The sequence below is a fragment of the Mya arenaria genome, chromosome 4 (assembly GCF_026914265.1).
Source record: "Mya arenaria isolate MELC-2E11 chromosome 4, ASM2691426v1".
In the NCBI taxonomy this organism is placed as follows: Eukaryota; Metazoa; Mollusca; class Bivalvia; order Myida; family Myidae; genus Mya; species Mya arenaria.
The window spans coordinates 32515563-32540591 of NC_069125.1; the positions used below are offsets into that span (position 1 = coordinate 32515563).

Genomic DNA, 25029 nt, shown 5'->3' on the forward strand with positions numbered 1-25029 from the left:
CTGGTTCACTTGGGAAGTGTTTCACTCAGTTCTGGTTCACTTAGTCCTGGTTCACTTGGGAAGTGGTTCACTTGGGAAGTGTTCACTTAGTCCTGGTTCACTTGGGAAGTGGTTCACTTAGTCCTGGTTCACTTAGTCCTACATTCGTTGAAACTTTGTTGGCTTCTGGTATACATGCGTGGGACTAAGTTGAAAAATCACATTCGAAAGTCCAAGGCCAAGACTTAAATTGCCTCATGTAGTGGCTGTAAATCAAGATCGTTCAAAAATTAATAACGTCATTGAGGTCAAAGCTGACCACTCTTTTGGGGATCCAAAGTTTTCCTGATATTTGTATAGTGGAATTTTGAATATTGTCTTCTCTGAAACAGCATGGAGCAGACCTTTGTAAATTCATCATGTACTGGCCTTTTACCAACACTTCAAATAATGTCCCTGGGATCAAAGATGAACACAACCCAAACTTTTCTATAAACGTATATTGTAAAATCTTTGAAAATCGTCTGAAACCGCAAAGCCCATTCAGACCCTGGATACTTGGTATTCAGCTTCATGTAGTGGTTCTTTACCAAAATTGTTCAAATCATAACCAAAGGGTGAACAATGACCAAGCCCCAAGGGCCAACTACAATCTTATAGAGTAAAAACTTTGAAATTATTTTGATAATTGGTATGTAGCCTCATGCTGTGGTTGTTTACCAACACCCTTAATAACCACTGACTAGTTGTCTAGTCAATTTAATAGAGCCATTTTGGCCCTCTTGTTTTATCTTCTTTTAGATAGTTTAAATCTACTTTTGCACTTTCTGTGGAATGCTTTTCAAATCGAAATTAACCAGTCATAATAATTTATCAAAGCACTTATAGTGCTGAACAGCTTGCGCGATGATTCCTTCTACATGTATGTGATGTTCAAAAAAGATCATATAAATGATACAATATCACTCGCTCGCCCGCTCTCACACCTGCCCGTCCACACACTCAATCACCACTCACTACTGTTTATATACGCAAAGTATTACTATTACATGAACTTATGTTGTAAGTGAAACATTATTCCAGGTATGTTTCAGAGATTGTTTTTGCATTGAAATCTGGTACTTTTGAGTACCATGTTCAACTCCACGTGGACTCAGTAAAAGTTTTGTCTATTACAAAAGTCTTAAGCTTTAGCCTAAACCTAAAAATGTTATAATAAACCTAAATAAAAAACATTAATCAGTATACAGTGCATGTGAATATACAGTCGAACCCCGTTGGCTCGAACACCCAAGGACCAGTGAATATACATCGAGCTTCGGTAATTTCGAGCCAAGCGAGAATACTTACGTTCAGCATAATGAACTCGGCCCTAAACATGTTATTCGAACTAACGAGAAATTCGACCCAAACAAGTTCGAGCCAATGGAGTTCGACTTTACATGTATATAAAATGCCATGATTGCAATTGTTTATTATTTGAAAACTATACTAAAGAAAGATTTTTAAATACCAGTTCTTTGTCTACAAACACTATCTTTTATGTTGTGATTTCCAAATTTTGTTTGACACTGGTCAATACCACACATAAAATCTTGGATAAATTTATTTAAAACAAAACAAAATATCGGACATAAGCCCAAACTATTATTGTACGTTAAGACAAGAATACAATTAGATGACAAATAAAAATAATCTCGGCTATAAATGCTAAACCTTGTTTGATTGATAAATAAAGAGCGCTTAGACCTATGTAACCCAGACTTGTTTGGGAGGTTTGTCGCGGCATGTACATTCATATTCAAGACCATCGTACGACCCCTTCACAATGCGTACCGATCTATCATTATTTAAAAAGTCCACGACTTACCCAAGTGCGAATAAAAATAAACTCTAAACAACCTTGAGCAGCCCTCATATACTTTCTTTACATGATAGGACAGGTGCAAGACGATCTTTATATGAAAGCATGATCCACTTTCTTAAAAAGGTAAAAAAATAAACGCAGCGAAAAATACGACCAAGAAATGGCAAGACAGTTTTGGTCCATAGGAAATCTCTTATCTGTTAAACATACATTGACTCAATAATACTAGAATACAATTTTAGGGCGGTGCCCCACCCCCATCCCTCGATCCGCTAGTGAACATAGTCCAGCGGTCACTGTCGCTACCTTTTATATAATGTCGTTGTCTATAAGAGAAATACATGAACTCTAGTACAATTCGCTCGTTATAATCAAATATATATATTATTTATAGTTTAGTGGCCTAATACATAGGACAAAATGCTTGTATGTACACATGCAACAAATAGAAAACACGTGATATAAAATAATGACCTTATAATATATAGAAACACACCAAATAATCACAACACTTGTGATAATTTTATTTATAAACTATTTTTGCCAACAAATAACCATTTGAAACATCACCAACAATGTTTAATAAGGGATCACCATATAACATTTGATATTGTTGTGAATGAATATATAAAATAACCAAATTATCTATGGATCGGAAACCTTAAAACAATACTAAATTCATATGCAAATGACTAATGAGATGTGACCACATACATGACAGTTCTGTATGAAACAAAGGAAAGGTATTCACCATTTTGACAAACGTAACTACCGAAATAGCCAATTAGCAAGATCGTAAACGCGCGACACGAATTCGTGACTTGTACTATTAATAATATAGAAGTGAATAGATTTATCGAGTTGAAGTGATGTTTTGGTTTTGTCATATTTTGTGTTCTTTTATACCGGACGATTTTATGAAAATAATTAAACGCGACAATTTATTATTTTATCTTACAGAACATACACATCAATTGACAAACATGAAACATTAAATTGAGAAAAAAATATAAATGGATGTGGGGTCTTTACATTATGTCGTTGATTTTCACTATTAAATGTCAAAGGATATTTTCCTTTTGTCTGGGTGGATGAAAATGTTTAAAAACGCGGTGCTTCTGATCTATTTTTATGGATTTCTTACACAAGTTGGAAACGGACAGTTCATAGTCGAACAAGGTACATTTATATTACTTATATCGAACTGCTTATTTCTGATTAACGATATGACTTTATTAGCTGTGTGTTCGAATAAAATATTGTAATTTCATTAATTTCGTCGATTCAGTATCGTTGTTATTTCATTAATTTTGTCGATTCAGTATCGTTGTTATTTCATTAATTGGTCGATTCAAAATCGTTGTTATTTCATTATTTCGTCGATTCAGTATCGTTGTTATTTCATTATATCGTCGATTCAGTTTCATTGTTATTTCATTAATATGTCGATTCAGTATTGTTGTTATTTCATTATTTCGTCGGTTCAGTATCTTTGTTATTTCATTAATTCATCGATTCAGTATCGTTGTTATTTCATTAATACGTCGATTCAATATCGTTTTTATTTCATTAATTCGTCGATTCAGTATTGTTGTTATTTCATTAATACGTCGATTCAATATTGTTGTTATTTCAATATTTCGTCGATTCAGTATCGTTGTTATTTCATTATTTCGTCGATTCAGTTTCATTGTTATTTCATTAATACGTCGATTCAGTATCGTTGTTATTTCATTAATACGTCGATTCAATATCGTTGTTATTTCATTATTTAGTCGATTCAGTATCCTTGTTATTTCATAAATTCGTCGATTCAGTATCGCTGTTGTTTCATAAATTCGTCGATTAAGTATCGTTGTTATTTCATAAATTTGTCGATTCAGTATCGTTGTTATTTCATAAATTCGTCGATTCAGTATCGTACTTACGAACGTTTCTGAACGAGTATGTTATTTTTAAGCGTTTGGACTTTTATCTTCGTCATTTTTTTTTACAAGAAAACAAATCTCTTTCCGTGTGTATTGCTTCTGTAATTATAAACATGTATTCAATTATTTTATAATGCATACATTTCACAAATATTTTATAAACGTTCAATCCATAGCAAACCCCCGATATAAATCTCGTTTATGTATTCCTACACAGATGGTAACTTCAATGTGACCATCAACTACTCATTTGTGAGTGACTGCCGATTTTCCGACAGTTTCAGTTTAAACCTGACACCTATATCCACGCCTTGACGTCAGTTAAAACCTTACACCCATAGCCACGCCTTGGCGTCAGTTAAAACCTTACACCCATAGCCACGCATTGGCGTCAATTAAAATCGGACACCCATAGCCACGCATTGGCGTCAGTTAAAACCGGACACCCATAGCCACGCTGATCAGTTAAAACCGGACACCCATAGCCACGCCTTGACGTCAGTTAAAACCTGACTCCCATAGCCACGCCTTGACGTCAGTTAAAACCTTACACCCATAGCCACGCCTTGACGTCAGTTAAAACCTGACACCCATAGCCAAGCCTTGGCATCAGTTAAAACCTGACACCCATAGCCACGCTGATCAGTTAAAACCGGACACCCATAGCCACGCTGATCAGTTAAAACCGGACACCCATAGCCAAGCCTTGGCATCAGTTAAAACCTGACACCCATAGCCACGCTGATCAGTTAAAACCGGACACCCATAGCCACGCTGATCAGTTAAAACCGGACACCCATAGCCACGATGATCAGTTAAAACCTGACACCCATAGCCAAGCCTTGGCATCAGTTAAAACCGGACACCTATAGCCACGCCTTGACGTCGGTTAAAACCTGACACCCATAGCCACGCCTTGGCATCAGTTAAAACCGGACACCCATAGCCACGCTGATCAGTTTAAACCGGACACCCATAGCCACGCTGATCAGTTTAAACCGGACACCCATAGCCACGCTGATCAGTTAAAACCGGACACCCATAGCCACGATGATCAGTTAAAACCTGACACCCATAGCCAAGCCTTGGCATCAGTTAAAACCGGACACCCATAGCCACGCCTTGACGTCGGTTAAAACCGGACATCCATAGCCACGCCTTGGCATCAGTTAAAACCGGACACCCATAGACACGCTGATCAGTTTAAACCGGACACCCATAGCCACGCTGATCAGTTTAAACCGGACACCCATAGCCACGCTGATCAGTTAAAACCTGACACCCGTTGTCACGCCTTGACATCAGTTAAAACTTGACACCCATAGCCAAGCCTTGACATCAGTTAAAACCTGACGCCCATTGCCACGCCTTGACATCAGTTAAAACCTGACGCCCATTGCCACGCCTTGACATCAGTTAAAACCTGACATCCATTGCCACGCCTTGACATCAGTTAAAAACTGACACCCGTTTTAACGCCTTGACATCAGTTAAAACCGGACACCCATAGTTACGCCTTGACATCAGTTAAAACCGGACACACATAGTCACGCCTTGACATCAGTTAAAACCGGACACCCATAGTCACGCCTTGACATCAGTTAAAAACTGACACCCATAGCCACGCCTTGACATAAGTTAAAACCGGACACCCATAGTTACGCCTTGACATCAGTTAAAACCGGACACCCATAGTCACGCCTTGACATCAGTAAAAACCTGACACCTATAGCCACGCCTTGGCATCAGTTAAAACCGGACACCCATAGCCACGCCTTGACATCAGTTAAAAACTGACACCCATAGCCACACCTTGACATCAGTTAAAACCTGACACCTATAGCCACGCCTTGGCATCAGTTAAAACCGGGCACCCATAGCCGCGCCTTGACATCAGTTTAAAACTGACACCCATAGCCACGCCTTGACATCAGTTAAAACCGGACACCCATAGCCACGCCTTGTCATCGCTGGACATCAGTTAGACCCGGGCACAAATTGCCACGCCTTGACATCAGTTAAAAACTGACACCGATAGCCACTCCTTGTCATCGCTTGACATGAGTTAAAACCTGACACCCATAGCCACGCATCGACAGTATATTGGCATATTATATCTCATATTTCTTCCACAGATGGCATTTTCCTTGCATCCACCGACGACTCGAATGTCGGTGACTGCAGATTTCCAGACAGACTCAGTTTAAATATGACTTCTGTAGCCGTTCCCCGACAGAACATCTCATATAATCTCATCCGGATTCAGCCTCCACAAGCCATTACGGTCTACCGACAAGGCAAACTTCGCTCAAACATGGTTGAGGTGATTTTTTATTCTATGACTCCATACATTTGTCTTAAGTTAGATACAGTTGTAGGTAAAAATTATGTTTTATGGAATTAAGACATCCGTGTCACATGCATATGTTAAAGATACTAATTAATTAATTATCAATTTATGGAATGCTTAAACACATGTGTAACAAGAATAATGGCGCCGCAGCAATATACTCATTTCCATTGGGCCGATTTTTCAAAACTTTGTTAAAGTTAACAACGTAATAAGCGAAATATGTGCTACCATTTAAACATGAGATATTTGATGATATGGTTGCATATTTAAAATAAACAAGTAGAGCTGAAACAGTTGTCTCATATCTTGTTAAAAAACAGCAGATCACACCACGTGTATCCATTAAACTTTCATGGTAGTAACAATTCTTAAGTTAACAATGATGACGTTAACAATGTTGTTAACTTAACCAAAATTCTGAACTATCGGTGAATTATAATTTCTAGCTAGACTTGCAGCCACGACTTACTTGTTGTCGAAAAAAGTGCTTAAATTAGCACATATTTCTTTCAACTGTAGAGGTTATTTCTTCCAGTTTCGGTGTTATAATAATAATAATATACTTCTTACCTATTTCATATCTTAAAATTCAACATTTCGTTTCATGGCAAACGGGTTTTATTATTGTAATGTGTATGTATAAACAATGATTAAATGGAAATAATTCATTGAAAAGAATTGTATACATATATGGTTACATATCATGCTTTTTGTTCTTTGGGGATCCCCGACCCCATTCCATACATGCTACGGGGAATTAAAAAAGGTAATAAGCTTCAAAGAGAAAACATAACATATATTTCTTGGTACGATATTGAATGTTTTATTCAATTCCTATTTTCCAGAATCACTCATCCACTTATAAAAGCATATTGGAAGATGCTCATTTTATATTCGACTGTTCGGAGAAATCTAGAGCCAAAGTGGTAAGTAAATTACTCCTGTCATAGTACAGGAACAAAATTAACTCACAAAATTGGCCCAAAATAGCCGTAACACGGTCAATGTATATTTTGCATTCAGTGGGCAGAAATATGAAAGCGTCTAAGAATATCACATATATCATTGCTGTGATCATTATTTCAATATTATGTCGACATGTTCACCCGTTAACTTGCTAAAACTATGTTGACATCCAAATGACAATTTTTGTCGACATATTAGGTTATACACGTCGACTATGCATGTTTAACTAGATTTTTCCAGAACAGTTCATTTCAAACGCGGAAACGTCGATATAATTATGGCAACATGTTGTTTTGTAACTCGTCAAGTGGACTAAAACAAATCGACAAAACTACATGATCACATCATCAGTATGTAGTATATACTATTTTGTATTTACGATTTCGATATATAACACATGCACATTTCTTCACATACACGTATTAAAATTGGCATACCACATGCAAGGAAGGCTTTGTGTATAGTACACACATCTTCTGTGTATTGATCTTAATCTTAATTGTCTTGTGCTGAAGACTATCAGATCTCAGATCTGAGTGTCGTGCCGTGCAGTACTGGAGGTTCATGTGAATATCTTAAAAAGCCAAAGGTTAGGGGTTTGAACGACAGCTCCAATGACTGCCGCGCCGCCGACCATGACATCAAGACTATGACACAACTTCGATTTCTTTCTTTGAAAAAGACGACCTAAAATTATTTATCTACTTTTTATAGAGTGGCATGATATTATCTGATGGGGAGGAGTATGCTGTATATCCGTTCAAACATGCATTCCCATCCCCCAACGGTACCCTTGTTGTGCACATGCAGAGGCTCCATACCGCCCGCCCCGGGGTCGTCACACATGATTACGTCAAATCTGGTTTGTTGACATTTTGTTTTATTAAAAACAGAACAAAAATCAGGGCAAATTAAAATTTTTCTCAAGTTTGACGTATACAATAATCCTGGTACATTTTTTGGAATAATTGCACCCATGGCGTATGATCAAACAATGAAGTTTTCTTTGATTTTGTAAATCTTTTCCACTGACAAAAAAGTAAAAAGCGAAAAAACGACCAGCAGCCATCTCGAGTTAAAGTAAATTGATTGGTCAGCAGTCATTCTTTGTATTATTATTATTGACCAATCAATATCATGAATATACGTTTTGGCTATTTTTTAAACAAAACCAAAGAATTAGTCAGTTTTATACAATTGACTGCATTTTGTTTTAAATATTTCAAATATATTATATATTATTGAGCATTCGCACGATAACTGCTATATATACTAAACTACACATTTTAACCATTTAAAATTAGTAAAATAAAACATGAGACCATAGCAGTTTACCAGTTATACTAAAATGCCTAATAGGTCCGTGGAACACTATTTTTTACAAAACAAAATAACTTGTTCTGTTTTTTTATATGTATTTCTTAATAGATCGAGCCGTTTTGCTTGATAATGACGTTAGTTATATGTTGACGTGACATGCGCTAATTAGGAGCGTATTTTAGTGACATACTTTTGTCATGTAAAAAAATGCTTTTTATTGCTGAATTGACACATTCTACGATGTCAATATCTATTGAACATATTTTGCCTTATTTGAAGGTCATTGTCATTGTACGTTCATGCATATAATTATCAAAATATAGGTTAGGAGATCGATCAAGATTATATTACGTCATTTACATGCATATTTAGTGTTCGAATTAAAAGCGACTAATTATCAAATATTCCTTTCACGATCTAGTAAATCGCTCTTGAGTCTGTACCCTGGTACTGGGTATAAACCAGTTCTGATTACGAACAGTCTCATGTCCAAGTCTAGATTCAGACTAAATCACTTTCATTAAAAAAAATCCAACTTTATTCCATTTGTTTGCCAAAAATAAAGGTAAATAATTGAACAGTTTAAAATCGTAATAACATTCAGCGAATTTCATCATTAATACTCAACTAGAAGGTAAGTCACAATGGAACGAAGATTTGCAGTTTTGCTACTTGAATCTGTTCGTAACATTGTCCCCAGCTGGTTTACGTATGAGTCCAAAGGATTGTGTCTCTCACAGCCTCTTTTTCAGACATAATTATTTAAAATAAATGTACATTTATATTACATTTATCACAGGACGTTCCGTTTACGAGTGTAATACAACGTTTATTCTTTTATTACAATAGAGCAATATATCGTGACATAGACATCCATTTCGCCCTACTCAATTAGCGTCAAACCATTTTGGATAAATGAATAAATCATCATTTTTTGCAACGAATGATCAACGTGTTATTACGAATCATACACTCGTTGGCATTTCGAACGCAAAAAATATGACACGCGCTTTGGAAAATTATACAGCAGTGTTTTATGTTAAGGGGACTCGCTCATGCTTTTGCAGCATTCCCCCCCCCCCCCCCCCCCCTCGGAAATGCATCTGGAAACACTTCTACTATAGCTATTTTTTTTTTTACTTTTTGATACCGAAATTACAGAAAAGAAATAACACTTGTTCTGGTTTTAGTCGGGTGCGATACTCCGATACAGTCAAGGAAAACATAGAAAAACAACAACAACACCTCACGCCCACAAGGACTCACACTCAAATACAAGGATAACTTAACCTTTTTAAGCCTTTTGTTTAATCCCGTTACTGAGGCTATTCAAAATATGGACTTCAACGATAATATCTGAGCATACATCAACATTGTTTGAAGGTTTTCAGCTGTCAGTATCTTAGTTTTAACACTCTTATTAAATAAATCTGACACACATTGACACATTCATACAAAAAAATGAGATAGTATACTTTAAATGGCAACTCACGTAATTTCGTATATGTATACCACTAAGTCACCCCTTAATATAGAGTTTTGTTTTGTTCATGTCAATAAGTAAATTAAGTGTTTAAGAACTGATTTGTTACAGAGAAATCCCGTCTACTGCAAATCCCTGACGTCACCGTGTCACGTGTTCGGCGTTCCAATGATGTAATTCATGACGTCACGACGTTTACAGTTGACGTTCTAGCCATAGTAGATCCCAAAGTATTTCAGAGGTATGAAGTACTCCCAAACATCCATGCCAATATTTTCAACCAAATAACTTTCGGTTCTGAGGGAGGGGTTCAAGTCAAAAGGTTACACCCCTAAGTAACGCCCCCTCTTAAGTCAAATCCTGGATCCAACACAGGTTATATATGTTTTAAATATGATTTGGAAATATTAAATCATAAACGGAACATATTTATCGATGATATTTCTCAATATTAACGATACCCTGCAACATTTTAATGAAACACATATAAAGTTTTGATCTTAATTTGATTTACGTATTTTCTGCTTTCTACGTGTGCTGCCTGATGTAAAATGTCATAACTAACGTTTAAAAACATTTGATAAGCCACGTTAGCTTCATGTGTCTGCTTATTTTCTTCTCCTTGCTTGTCAGCACAGGTGGTTTTAGCGTGTGCTATATACGTTAAAGTGTCAACACTAACGCTTGAAAATGCAACGTAAGCGTAGTGTTTTTACTATTTTATTATATGCTTTCCGGTAGTTTATTGAGATTTATTAGTGAAATTAAATTGATATTGTATTATTTCAAACAGTGATCTATTTGAACCTTTTCACTGTGTTGCAATTTAAGCCCGCTCTCGGTTCCAAATGAAACGTCAGCGCGCACAGGGCTGGGACATAATTTTAATGACGTTACGTGCGCATACAATTTCGCGCGTTTTTCTAGAAAGGTGTAAATAAATGATTTTTAATTCCAATTTAAGGCATATAATAAAAAGAAAAATGTTTTGGTTATGTTTTTTGTTATGTTTTACAGAGTAAGATATATTTCACCTTGTGAACACCAGAAGTGAATAATACCGGTGCTCACCCGGTGAAATATACTACCATCTTACACGTAAACGAATACTTATCATTTATGTTTTCTTCGTATGTGTATGTATATACAGGTGGATGTCACTGTACAAGGGTCTGTCCCCAGAAGAAACGGCAACTAAATCTTACTACGAAATCCAGAATTATTACACGCACGTCTTTCATGGGGTATGCATACATTTGTTTGTTTTTATAAAACTGTACATTTATGTGTATGGAAATGTAACATTGATAATGGTAATTTATTATTTTACACAACGATTATTTGCAGAACAAAACTGGTATTTGTGTACGTAGCATAGATACAACGACACTTGATATACTAAACGTTATATTTCTGTGTGTTTTTCTGACAAATTTCGGGTTGAAATTTGGCGCCATTCCAAATTACATAACATACAATATCTTTTTTTGCCGTATGTGGAAATAAAATTCCACAAACAGTTTCCGTATGGAAGATTTGGTGTATTCTATAATTAAACAAACTTAATCACATTCTTATATCTTTCCGTTATTTTAGCATTCTTGTTCATTTGAGGCAAATTTGATTTTCAAAATTAGGTCAAAATAACGCATATTTCCGAAGAAGAAAAGCCCTGGCCATTTTCGAAATGCAGGAAAACAGAAAACACACTGATTTTATTAACCATTAATCATTAATGGTTTTTGAAATATTTAAATCTGTACTTAACATTTACTAAATATTGATAGTTTGTACTCAGGTTGATCTCAGGTTTGGCACACTCGGATTTCCAGACTTCAGGATATCCGTCCGTCTGTCCGGGCTTGTCATTTTACAGGTAAGAGTCTAAAATTGAATTATATACTATTGTGTTGGATGTGAACTCTCAATTTTTCTCTGATGGTCTTGTACTTTCAGGCAATCTCTTTGATTATATATTTTTTTTTAATTTTGAGAAGGAGCAAAATAAAGTTTATTTTGTGATATGGAACCTTAGCATTGCGACATCCGTTGTCGAGCTGTGTATGGTAGAAACGACTAAAATTGTTTTTTTTAAAGAGATTTATAACTTTTTCGGCTGTATGGATCAAGTCCTTGAGTAAACCTTGAGAGTTTTATACCGCTGGATTCCAGAGCCATTTTTTTAGCATACTTCGAGCAGGAATCTAATTCTGTAATACATGCATAAACATGCAGTCATCATGGCTTTCCTCTATTTTATAATTATGTACGTTCGAATTTCAGGAGGACATTTTAGCGGACGCCGTAAACGAGACAGAGACATCCGGTGATACTAGAGACGCGGACGTCGCGTTAAAACACTTCCGGGACTGGGCGGCGAATGCGTCTCTTCCGTATAGCGACCATACCGTCCTTTTAACCGGGTAATCACGTTTTCCCATGATATTTGTTTTTCAATAATATTTAAAACCCAATATTTTATCTTGAGAACACACACTTGTTGTAGCGTTTAGTTTAGTTCATATATTTTTCAAAAGTAGAAAAAAGAAGAGTAAATTATTTTATACTTAAACAACAAGCGTGTCATATCAGATACGACTTATACAAGACATCCGCGGACGGCTCCCGGGTGGCACACACTTCCGGCCTGGCATACATCGGGACGTTGTGTTCAGAGGACAGTCTTTCCGTTGTAGAGGAGCCCGGGGGATTCCAGGGGGTCGGGACCGTCGCCCACGAGATTGGACACAGGTAATTTGAAGTAACACTGATCTGTCGGGGAGGTACTCACTCTTCTGGGGATCATTTGAAAAACGCTCGGATAATTCTGTAAAACAACTGTTATCCCTCAGATCTTTTGGAACTCCCTCTGGTATTTCCATTAGAGATCGGACACAGAGGCGGTATTCATAAAACATATTAAGTATTTTTTAACTTAGGTCGAGTTCTTAAAATTTAACTAGACAAATTAAAACAAAAGAATAATTTGATTTAAAAATAAAAGTATACATTACAATAAAATCAATGAAATAAAGTATTTAAGATATTATTAAGTTAATGTATCAAATGACGAGTGAGGTACTGAGCTTAGGAAACTGACTTAAGTTAGAAAATGACTTAGGATGTTTTATAAATACCGGCCCAGGTATGTTACTATTGAATTGACCTTGCGTTCACTTCTGGTCTGACGTATAAAGGAACCCTATATTCGCTAAGGACGACCCTGGTAGAGGAGCCCTAGGGGATTTCAGGGAGTGGGCGCGATTGGACATCTAACATCTCGCTTTACCTGTTTGATCCAATAAAGTTGAGCTAAATTCAAGGAATAAAAGGATGAATTTCCGGATGGATGGGCTGGAATGGATTTTAACAAGGTGGGGTGTAGAATAACATTATTTTGATCTCCTTTAAATATTTCCATTTAAGTCTCGGCGCTTTGCATGACGGCGAGAATAACACATGCCGCTCGGAGGACCGCTACATCATGGCTGTGTCCGGTTCCGGTCCTTCATCCGAGGCCGCCGTCACCAATGGGTGGTTCTTTTCCAACTGTTCACAGCAGTACTTCCGACACCACATCGCCGAACTTATGTCGTAAGTGTTGATATATAATGTAAAGTCAAAGTTAATGGTATAACCAGCCTTGTTGCCGTTCCATTAAAGGTCGTAAGTGCCGAATTAGCAATATCGATTTTTGTCGCTCGTGCGTTTTTATTAAAATTGTCGTAGTTAGATATTCGAAACTTTTGCTCGAATCACCTCGAATGCAACGATAAGCTCGTAAGCGCTAGCGGATTCGGGGGTGGGGGAGGGGCGTTCCCCACGTTATCGTCAAAATTAAGTTTTTGTGTCAGTATCGGATAAAAAAGGAATAATCGCTCATTTCGGACTGAAATTGTAATCAAAATATGAGTACCCCAAACCCCCTTCCAACATTTTAAAACCTATAATTTCTTTTATGAGGAAGGGGCGCATGACCCCCCCCCCCCCTATAACGTCAATTACCGGATCCGTCCCTGGTATGTGTTCGTTAATATTGCTGAATATCCTTAAACGTATTAAATAGTTTTTTTTTCCTAAGTGTAACGTTTCAAACGTCAAATTTCCAAAAAAACTCAATGAGTCTTGACGTTTTAAAGATAATTGATTATAAACTTAATAAAATATTGTAATTCTATTTGTGCACTTTACGAGTAATACACTTGAGGAAACTGTCATTTCTCAGAAAAAAATAAAATGAATGTGTCCGGTCGTCAACGCTGATAAATATTCAATATGTTAATTTGGTGAAAAAATAACGGTATTAATGCCGAAAATAGTATCAATGCAAATTAACCGCAAAATGAACAACTGTTGACACATTCGGAACTCCTCGGCCATTTTCTATCGAAAACAACCTTGGATATATGCCTGTACATCATTAGATGTAGTTCGTAAAAATGAATAATATTTTTAATTAAATGTTGTTTTACGTGTATTTGTACATCTTGGTTTAGTGAAGTGAATTACTGCAAACATTATTGAGATTCACAAGAATTAAGTCATTAATTTTAACTTCTTAATTGAAATTACTACGCGATCTACTTGCAGCGTAGTTAAAGAATAAAGATTTCTGACATTTTAAACCATATATATACACATCAGAGGTTGTTTTCGATAGAAATGGCCGAGGTGTTCCGAACGCTATTGACATTCTTTTTCAGGAACGACCAAACGTGCTTACTGGGCTCACCTTCAACCGAAACCGCAATCATTCCGGATGCAAATTTCCGGCTGCCGACCGATCCTGGCCACAGCGGTGACCTTGAACTACCGGGCCAAGCGTATGACCCGGACCAGCAGTGTCGTCTTATCTGGGGAGATGGATCGTATTTATGCAGGGTAAATAGTACCCCCCCCCCCCCCCCCCCACACACACACACACTGAAATTTTATAAGACTTACATTATGTAGGCATTGCTTAGTTTGCTTACATTGCAATGCAACTTCAGTCCTTTTGTGAAACTAGGCCCTGTTTTGAAGCCTTAGTCGCTCTACACGACTTCTCCTCCTAAACCTCAATGCGACATTTAAAAAAGCCTTACTGGAATCATTTTTGGGCTTCGGATGTCTTATTTCCAAGTTCTTGAAATAATTAACAGCAATTGGCAACCTAAAGGATACAAAATAGTCCGATAGTCACCAGTATACTACTATTATTATACATGTTTGTATATTTAAAGGGTGCCGAGTTCGGGAACGCTTCCACACTGTGTCAGGCCATGTATTGTCGGGACCCCTCCTCTCCCACAGATTGTGTACTGCACACGGCCGCCAGGGGAACTTCCTGTGGGCACAAACGGGTACGGGGGCGGGTTTGGAGCTAAGACAAGTTTCGTACTTGGTTGTGTGGCAAAAACACTGTACATAATGAAATTACCTTTTATGTTTGACTGTAAGACAATAATTATGCACAAATGAAGAAGTATGGAATACCTTACTATATAACAATCGTTGTCAACATAAGTGGTCGATATACGTAAAGCAATGTAAATAAATTAAAATCGCAATGCTGAAAGTAATGTTTTCAGGGCAAATTACACCAATTCATGGCAAATTACACCAATTCAGAAGTGTCTACTCATTGTTACATTTTTGCACGTGACCGTGAATCAAAGCATGGTTATACCTATTAGACCATTGGCTACCTTACATATTTATAGATTTGAAGCTGAACGGTTTGTGCTTTCAAAAAAACAAAACAACAGGCTAAACGTGCTGGGTTTACTTGAACTACTTTTAATTGTTTACATTTTTACCTCATTGCTTGTCTCCGTACACCGGATATTGTTATTTTACCGAATACACAGTGGTTACGTCCAACCAATTGTTGAATAGGAGAAAAGCGTTACTGTTTTTCTAACGTTGTTTAACGTTTAGTACACAAATAAGCTTTCTCCCCATATAAGGTGTTGAAAAGCGCTAGCAATCAGAGTTATCTTGTTTAAAAATTTGTCAAATGACCATAGAATATACAGGACAATTATTTAGTGGTGTCTAACCTTGATTTCACAAGCGCGAGGCGAGAGGAGTCAAACGCCTATTATGTCTTTAAGGTTCAAATCCCATTTTGTTTCCTTTTAAGAAGCGTACATCGACTAGATAAACACTACAATCTGTTATTCATTTTTCTGTTTATATAATTATAATGGTAACCGCATTGACATCAGCGTATAAGTTCATGTTTCAATCTATGAAATTCATTAATATGATAACCCCATTATCAATCAATTGATACGTCCCTCCTTTTCAACGTTTTCTTAAATGTACTTTTTGTGGTGTACAAAGTATATAACAATAACAACTATCTTTACAGTGGTGCGTGCACGGCGAATGTGAATTCTCAAACGAGGCTCCCGAATTCAGAGGTTTGTGAAACCATAAATGAACCCCATTATAATTATAAAAAAATCATCACTTTCTGTCTAAAGAAGGTACTGCCGTGCGCATTCAGAATTTATGCTCAATTTACATAAACATGCAATAAAGCTGGACCTAATGTAGAAATTATATATGTAAATATGTCTAATGCAATAACTATATCCTTTTTCTGTCATGTGAATTTATGGTTTTTTTCTGTTCTTATTTTTGAAATATATATGCTTTAGACCTAATTTGTTTATAAAAACAGTAAAATTAATATGGTAAAGCATACTTATTTTAGTTCGTAAAGATAGTATTATTTTAGTTGTTAAGTTATCAAACCGGTAACTTCCAGCTTATGGTTTAAATGTATAAATTTCCAGACTCGTGCGTGTTAGGAGACCAACCAGGCCCTGCGTTCAACTCGATGACTTGCGCGGAGCTGGCTGACCAATGGCCAGCTTACTGCTACCAGGACAAGGTCCGCGCCCGATGCTGCCGCTCATGTTCAGCAATCGCCACGCCAATCAGAAGTAAGCATGGTTATAAATCTTACTAAATACAGGTGTCCATGCATATGAAGTAACTGTATTTGAACTACACGATCATTATTTCAATGGGATTGAAACTAAAGGAACATTTTGTCCTAAATCAGCAATAAACCGGTAATGCTTAAATGGCTCACCTGGTTTGTAATGTCCTTTGAACTTAACCAGCAAAATGTATTTGGACTTTCCCTAAAAATGGTACACAAATGCCGGCTAAACACCCATTCACTCCCATTCTTTTCATTTGCTGAAGTATACACATTTAGTTCCAATATTCATATCATAGTGTTGTACAATTGTTTAAATATCTCTAGATTTGGAACTTAAACATTGCTCTATACATTCAGAATGTTTTTTTCACCCCAGATTGCGCATACGGAGACCGAATCCAAGGTTGCCGCCCCTGGCACTGCACGCATACGACGGGTGCTAGCAGTTCCATCCTGACCGACTGCTGCCACACATGTCAGACAGGTACGTGTACACATACATGCATTTATCTTCAACAGATTCAAACAAATTGCACAGAAGATATAACGCACGAAAGTGCTGAACGTCGAATTAACATTGAAAAAGTCAGTCATCCTTTTATCATTGCCGGCAAAATTTTGTTACTATTATTCTAACGCGCACCAAGACTATATCTTTAGATACACAGCTCATCAAAGACCATGCGTTTAAAATAAAATTTAACCAATATATCTAAAGGCAAACATTTGAACCCGACACATTTCACGCCGATGGAAGAGAAGGTTGCCAAAGACTCAACAACAAAAACACCTATTGTTCCTCAAAATCGATCGTGCGATGATGTTAATGTGGTGTCCAATGGCATAAACTGTCCTCGGTATATAGATATTCATGGGTCACATGTGTGCTACACGCCGGTGGTTGCAACCAAATGCTGCAAATCCTGTACGGATATTAGGGTCGACATTGAAGGTAAACATTCTTTATTAACTTAAAACAGATGATTGCTGATCCATATATAAATTTATTTAATTGCAAAATATTTAAATATAAAAAGCCAGAATCGCAATGAATACACTTTATTTACCAAGCTATCTAAACAGGAAATATCTTTGCACAAATGTAATGTGTTTATACATTTTTGCATACTAGTAATATATTTGTCTGATTTTCAGACGGACCACCGTGTACTGAATACTTCGGAAACTGCTGTCAAAATTCTTTGGGAACTGACCAATCCACTTGCTGAACTGAACCGTGCTTAGCAAAGTTATTCAATGATATATTATGTCCTATGTTCTAGGAAGCATGTCCGATGACAAAGTATCCAACCTGTTTGGACTAGACACCTACCTAAGCACAAATGTGTCCAGCCTTCTGGCCACACCCCGGTCACTAAACTTGTTGGACAATAACCACACTACTTCCTTCATCAAGGAACTAGGTCTATATGTATTTATCCTATGTCTTAGGTAGTTCGTACGGTGACAAATTACCACGTGTCCTGGTCGCCAACTTGACTTACCATCAGTGTCCAGCACTCCGGTCACAGCTGTAAAACATGTCGCACATTGATATCAACAATTCCTGAACAGACCCTTGCTCTTTATTGCTACATTGATTTGTCCGATGTTTAAGGTTGTGCGTATGGTGACAAAGTACCCAGCCTGTGTGTCCTGGTCGCCAACTTGACTGACCACCAGTGTGCCCAGCACTCCGGCCCCTGCTGTAAAACTTGTCGGACAATGACCACACCACTTCCTGAGCTCAACCGTGCCCTAAGACACCATAACTTAACATATTGTGTTTATTTATCGTTAATATTATTGTTTCTTTGATATTAATTTAGGTTTTTCAAAGACCTGACACGCCTTTTTGGCCATAATAACTCAAACTTCAGTGTGTGTACACATGTATTTCGTATTTTTTATTTATTTAAGAATTACCTTAACTGTTTGGATTCGCCAACGATCTTTATCATTGTTCATATTTGTATAAAGTTTATTATTAAATGATCGTGTTTCCGAGCTTGATGTTTTGTTGACATACACGTACCGATAAAATATTCTTTTAGCTTTTAAAGTACCTCGCTCATGGTTTGAAAAATGCACTTTTTTAATTACGAACTAAAGTGTGGCAAATTATAAGGAGTGTTAAAACAAAAGTACCAAAAGCTTATTAAAAAAAAAATTATGATGGCTGTGGTGTTGCGTGATTGGTTGATTGACATTATCACGTGATGTTAACAGTGCATCCTTAACAGGTCAATATATCCATCACTTTTGTTAAAGTCCCGGTGGCCGTGTGGACAAGCCGGCTGTACAGTGTTTTTGCCCACTAAAACCAAAATACCTTTGTTTGCTATAACTTCATTTTTCCGCAATTTTGATATGATAGAGTAAAATAATGATAAAATAATGTTTTCAGATGCATTACCGGGAAAAATAATTTTGGTCCAACATCATGAGCGAGTCATTCAAACACTTGTATGAGGAAGCAAATATTTGCCCTCCGATATCGTAAAAACGTGCTGGTGAAATATAAGTACATTTTATCTTGACTACTTGAGTGTCTGCATCTTTAACTGAAAGTACATACTTATCTTTACACTTTGCACATTGTGTTATAACTTCAAAATGTACTCTTAATTAATTGGCAATGGTATTTCCCCAGTTTCTAAAAATTGCACTGTTTGATTTATACACATCATAATAGGTGTAACCCAAAGTCAGTGTGTGTATACCACGTGATAAATTGCGTCACTTATGCTTCGTCGGAAGGCATTTTTTTGCTTCGAATAATGACATGATACAATGGTTACTATATTTTCTTCACCTTTTGAAATGATACAAAGGGCAGTTTATGCCGCTTAAAGAGACCCGCCTTCGTTTTATAACGTGAGTTTGATTACGTGATTAGTTTCCTCAAACACTTCGACAAACCTTTGTTCAAAATAATGTTTTGACAATGCTCCGTCAGACGGCCGTATTCTGAAAAGGTTTGTCGAAGTGTTTTAAGAAACTAAACTCTCTATCAAACTCTGGTAAATGACCGAAGGGGGCTCTATAATCGGCGTAGACTGCGCCATGTTTCAATTAATATAATGAATAAATAGGAAAGTTATCTTTGTTTCAAGTCTGCATTCGAAGCAAAATAGTGCCTTCCGACGTAGCATTTATGACGTAATTTATCACGTGGTACACACTGATAATGCGCCATTGCTCTTTTCGTGGTACTTAAAAGCCTGATCGACCTGGAGGCTGTTTCGAATATTATGTACGACATGTTTGGTTGTCTGGTAAATTTTGGTCATTGGATAAATGTAGCCGACAATGTCAGAAGACTGGTTTAGATTATTGAGTGCATAACTGTTTTGTATATACATGTGAAAACAACCATACATTAAATAGTTCATGTGTATTCGATGAAGGCATTTAAAGCACAACCTTAAGAGTACTTATTAGGTTAACTCTAGAGCGCTCTAGAGCGAACTCCTACGCACCGATAGGTCCTTTCTTACGCAATTCATTTAAGATGAGTCAACTCCTGCGCAGGAAGACGCCCTTGCTTCCTATAGTGGTAAACTCTAGAGCACTCCATAGCGACCTCATACGCAGAAAGAGGCCTTAACTTACGCAGTTAGATTTAGAGCGCTCTATAGCCAACTCCTACGCAGCAAGAGGCCCTTAATTATGCGATTGACTTTAGAGCGCTCTTTAGCCAACTTCTGCACAGAATGAGGTTTTTACTTATGCGGTTAATTCAAGAGCGCTCTTTAGCGAACTCCTACACAGCCGGGGTCCTTACTTGCGCAGTTAACTCTAGAGCGCTTTTAAGCGAACTCCTACGCAGCAACAGGTCCTTACTTATACGGTTAACTTTAGAGCGCTCTTTTGCCAAATCTTACGCAGCAAGAGGTCTTTACCCTTGCAGTTAATTCTAGAGCGCTCTTTTGCCAAATCTTACACAGCAAGAGGTCATTACCTAGGCGGTCAATTTTAGAGCGCTCTATAGCCAAATCTAACGCAGCAAGAGGTCCTTACTTACTCGGACCACACAAGAGCGCTCTTAAGCGAAATCATACGCAGAAAGAGGCCCTAACTTAAGCGGTTAATTTGAGAGCACTATATTGCCAAATCCTATGCAGCAGAAGATCCTTACCTTTGCAGTTAGTTTTAGAGCGCTCTAAAGCCAAATCTAACGCAGCAAGAGGTCCTTACTTACTCGGACCATACAAGAGCGCTCTTAAGCGAACGCCTACGCAGAAAGGGGTCATTACTTACACGGTTAATTTGAGAGCGCGCTATAGCCAAATAGTGCGTATAATTTTCGATTCCGCATCTTATAATGCTAAGAGATTAACCGTCATTCCATATCTTATAACGTTGCGGTATGTTGAGGCATAAATCGCCATTCCATTTTATATATGAGAACGGTTGATAATGGTTTTGTTTTACATGGTATAATTACACATATTTTGAATGAAGGTAACAAATTATATTGTTCTTTTATTGATTTTACTTAAGTTTTTGATGATGTTGTTAGAGAGAACTTGCGGACGAAATTGATACAACTACGAATTAGAGGTAATATAATTGACATCATTAGATCTATTTACTCGTCTATAAAATGAAGGGTGAAACAATGTAATGAAGTAATGAGGTAAATGATCAATTTGATTGTGTGTTAGGGATGTTCGTCAAGGTCAATGTTTGTCTCCGTTTTTATTTAGCATGGTTTTGAATGACATAGAAGATTATTTTTAAATGGTTCAGAGGTTGATGTTTTAAAAAAATTTCATATGTTATACGCAGACGACATAGTTTTTTTTGCGAAAAGTATTGAGGAATTGCAGTTCAATTTAAATACACTGGAATCTTATTATAATCGATGGAAACTGGTTAATGTCAGGAAAAGTAAAGTTATGATTTGTAGGAAAGGAGGTTGCTTACCAAGAAATACTGTGTTTTATTATAAAGCTGAAATTATTGATATCGTAAGTAAGTTTATATATATAGGTATTGTTTTTACCACTACAGAGTCATTTTTAAAGCACACACATGTATAACGGGCCAATCATTTAAAGGCATTTTTGCAATGAATAAGTATTTACATAAATTTACATATCTATCAGTGAATCATAGAATGGAACTTTTTGATAAACTTAGTACTCCCATTTTAAACTATGGCAGTGTGGTCTGGGAGTTCGTAAAGGGAAATACATTAGAACGAGTTCATCTTCATTTTTTTTGTAAACAAATGTTAGGTGTACAAATAAATACACAAAATGATTTTATATATGGTGAATTGGGGCGAACTGACTTTCAAGTGAGAAGGTATGATAACATAGTTAGGTTCTGGTTAAAGATTTTATAATCCAAAGAAAATAAATATGTGACACACGTTTACACTATGCTAAAAAGGGACTTGGAATCCTATCCACATCGCAAATCTTGGTGCTCTTTGTTAAAGGATTTATTGTGTCCTCTTGGTTTTTTTGAAGTTTGGCTTTTCCAAGATGTTGGCAATGATAATAGTTTTCTCGCAACTGTATGACAACGCATCAACAAATCGCCATTCCGTATCTTATGATGTTGAGGGATAAATCGGCATTTTATATCTTATAATGTTGAGGGACATATCGCCAGTCCGTAGCTTATAATGTTGAGGGACAAATCGCCATTCCGTATCTTATCATGTTGAGGGACAAATCGCCATTCCGTATCTTATAATGTTGAGGGATAAATCGGCATTCCGTATTTTATCATGTTGAGGGACAAATCGCCATTCCGTATCTTATAATGTTGAGGGATAAATCGGCTTCCGTATCTTATCATGTTGAGAGATAAATCTTGATTGCGTATTTTATAATGTTGAGGGATTGAACACGAACGCACAGTATCATCCAGCTATTTGTGTATTTCACATGTTTGTTAACGGCGACGTTAAACAATTTGTTGAAAGAAAATTGAGTTTGTTTATCCTTACAGTGATACATCCATTCAGTGATTTATGTTTGTTTTTAAAAAAACATACTATTTTTATAAACTTGTCAATTGATGGACTATGATATACATGATTCTTTTTAGTGCCGTTCACTTTTTGTCAGTTGACAATCCAAAAGTCGTTTCGACCTCATATTCGTTTAACTGGTTTGACTAGTTCTAAATCTTACCGCTCGGCGGATTAATATCTTTCAACTCGCAACCAACCATATATTCGATTTATCCTTGTGTTTTGAATCAGTTCCAGTTTGACTATCGATAATGGAGTCCACTCAGGTAACCGATTATATTTAGTACAATCGGTTTTTGACAATACCTTAATTGTTTTTTTAATTTTGCACAATAACTCGAAATCCTTAACTATGCTTATGTTATGTTTATGATTGACGTTATTGCTTTTGGCCTTATTGCTAACAATTACATCTAAATACTTCCGAATGCATAAATGAACTCAAAGGAGAAATCAAGAAAACCAACTTGCCGGTTGAATCGATGATCGAATATTACCAAACACAATCGATTGTCGCGAACCAATCAATTTTCGATTATAATCGATTATCGGAACATCACTAATTTATCCTGTTATTTTTCATGTTTATTGTTCTTGTGTCATAACCATTCGGAACTCCTCGGCCATTTTTCTCGAAAACAACCTCGGATGTATTTGGACGGTTAACATACTCAAAAAGTGGTACTTTTAAGTCCGCTGCAAGTAGATCGCGTAGTCATTTTATTTAGCAGTTATGTTTGCAATATTACACTTCACTGGAAATCAATTTATACTTCGATCAATAGATACAACCTTAAAACACTACATCTCATTAATGATATAATTCAAAAATTTACGAACTGATGCTCCGACATACATCCGAGGTTGTCTTCGATAAAAATGGCCGAGGACCTCCGAATGGTGACATAGCATGTTTAGAGAAATGCATTAGTCAGTGTAAGAACAACAGACGAAAAAAGAGAAAAAACTTTGGTGAGAATATCTGTTATCATGGCAAATGATCATATTTAACTCATATACATACGCCGCACGTGCGCGTCTGCCGGGGATATCAGTTTTTTTTATCTGTCTGACAGACTTTTATCCCGTCATCAGAAGGGTTGATAGCAGGATAAAACATTCAACATCTTAACATCGAAAGTTTCATATCAGGCCCTCAATCTTCAAAGCGCGTTAAACGAAAAAGGAGTTCAAAAAAGTAAGTAATGTAGAACTGTTATTATTACACACATGTTTGGATATTATCATAATTATGATACTAAAAAGGAAATATGCTAAAATTTTGCAGCGTCTAGACCACAATGGCTTGAGGATAGGTGAGCGATTTAGGCCATAATCTTACTCTTGGAAAAACCAAAATTTAATAGAGTCGGACACAATAAGCAGAACTAGAACATATGATTTAAGGGTTTTAAAAAAAACAAACCATTAAGGCCCTAAATCGGTCACCGTGAGCCAATCTTGTACACCGACTGTATTTAACATCATATATCTGTAGCATTAAGATGGGTGATGATTATCTCAGCATATAGTGTTTTACAGAAGTCGAGAAAGTCCACTTTGCATGTATCATTATTGTACATTCACACATGCATATATCATTGTATTATCACCAAGTATACATCTTCAATACATGGGCAGGTGGCAGCCAAAGTCCATAGCGCTTCTTTATATGATTTTAAAATTGATTTTAAAAACTACGGCATTTTTTTGCCCTGAAATGATTGTGTTTGTTTTATGAACTGTAACATTCTGAAAAGTATCCTTATTATAACAAGAATCCGGAGAATTAAACCGTGACAGACGTTGCAACGCGTTTTTGTGATTTTTTTTACATAATTTATTTTACATAATGCATCTATATAGTCATACATATTATTATATTGCACTCGTTTTGATATACTTCAGACAATTCATTTGAAACTCATAAAATTATATGTATATTTTGCTAAACGGCGACTATAAATTATTTGCTATATTTTTATCCAAGCCCGCTCCCTCCTTTTTCCGCTTAATTTTTTATTGATTCAAATAAAAATGTTGAACTAGGGTCTGTATTGGTACTGTCCGGAAATGGCGTTTACTCATACCTACGTTGTCTATGTATAACATTCACTTGAAAAGAAGGAGAATTGTTACGATCGTGTTTGTGATTCATATAAAAAAAACGTTAAATGATTCGGTTACATATCCGTTAG

General features: G+C 36.6%; 1 protein-coding gene across 1 annotated transcript; it reads left to right on the forward strand.

Moving 5' to 3' along the window:
* Positions 1–2625: 2625 nt before the first annotated feature.
* LOC128231366 (A disintegrin and metalloproteinase with thrombospondin motifs adt-2-like) lies at positions 2626–18843 on the forward strand. Its single transcript, XM_052944104.1, has 17 exons — positions 2626–3025; positions 5910–6097; positions 6973–7053; positions 7808–7955; positions 10008–10137; positions 11047–11140; positions 11695–11772; positions 12180–12319; positions 12489–12647; positions 13323–13490; positions 14600–14777; positions 15119–15238; positions 16252–16303; positions 16682–16831; positions 17213–17320; positions 17555–17788; positions 18455–18843. The coding sequence occupies exons 1-17, from the start codon at positions 2905–2907 to the stop codon at positions 18652–18654; spliced, it is 2349 nt and encodes a 782-aa protein (XP_052800064.1). The 5' UTR covers positions 2626–2904; the 3' UTR covers positions 18655–18843.
* Positions 18844–25029: the final 6186 nt, after the last annotated feature.

Excerpts from the sequence above, each read along its gene's own strand:
- LOC128231366 (XM_052944104.1), top strand. The coding sequence starts at position 2,905 with ATGTCAAAGGATATTTTCCTTTTGTCTGGGTGGATGAAAATGTTTAAA. Across the intron at positions 11,141-11,694 it reads ACACGCACGTCTTTCATGGG|GTTGATCTCAGGTTTGGCAC; the intron begins GTATGCATACAT and ends GTTTGTACTCAG. Across the intron at positions 12,648-13,322 it reads GCCCACGAGATTGGACACAG|TCTCGGCGCTTTGCATGACG; the intron begins GTAATTTGAAGT and ends TTTCCATTTAAG.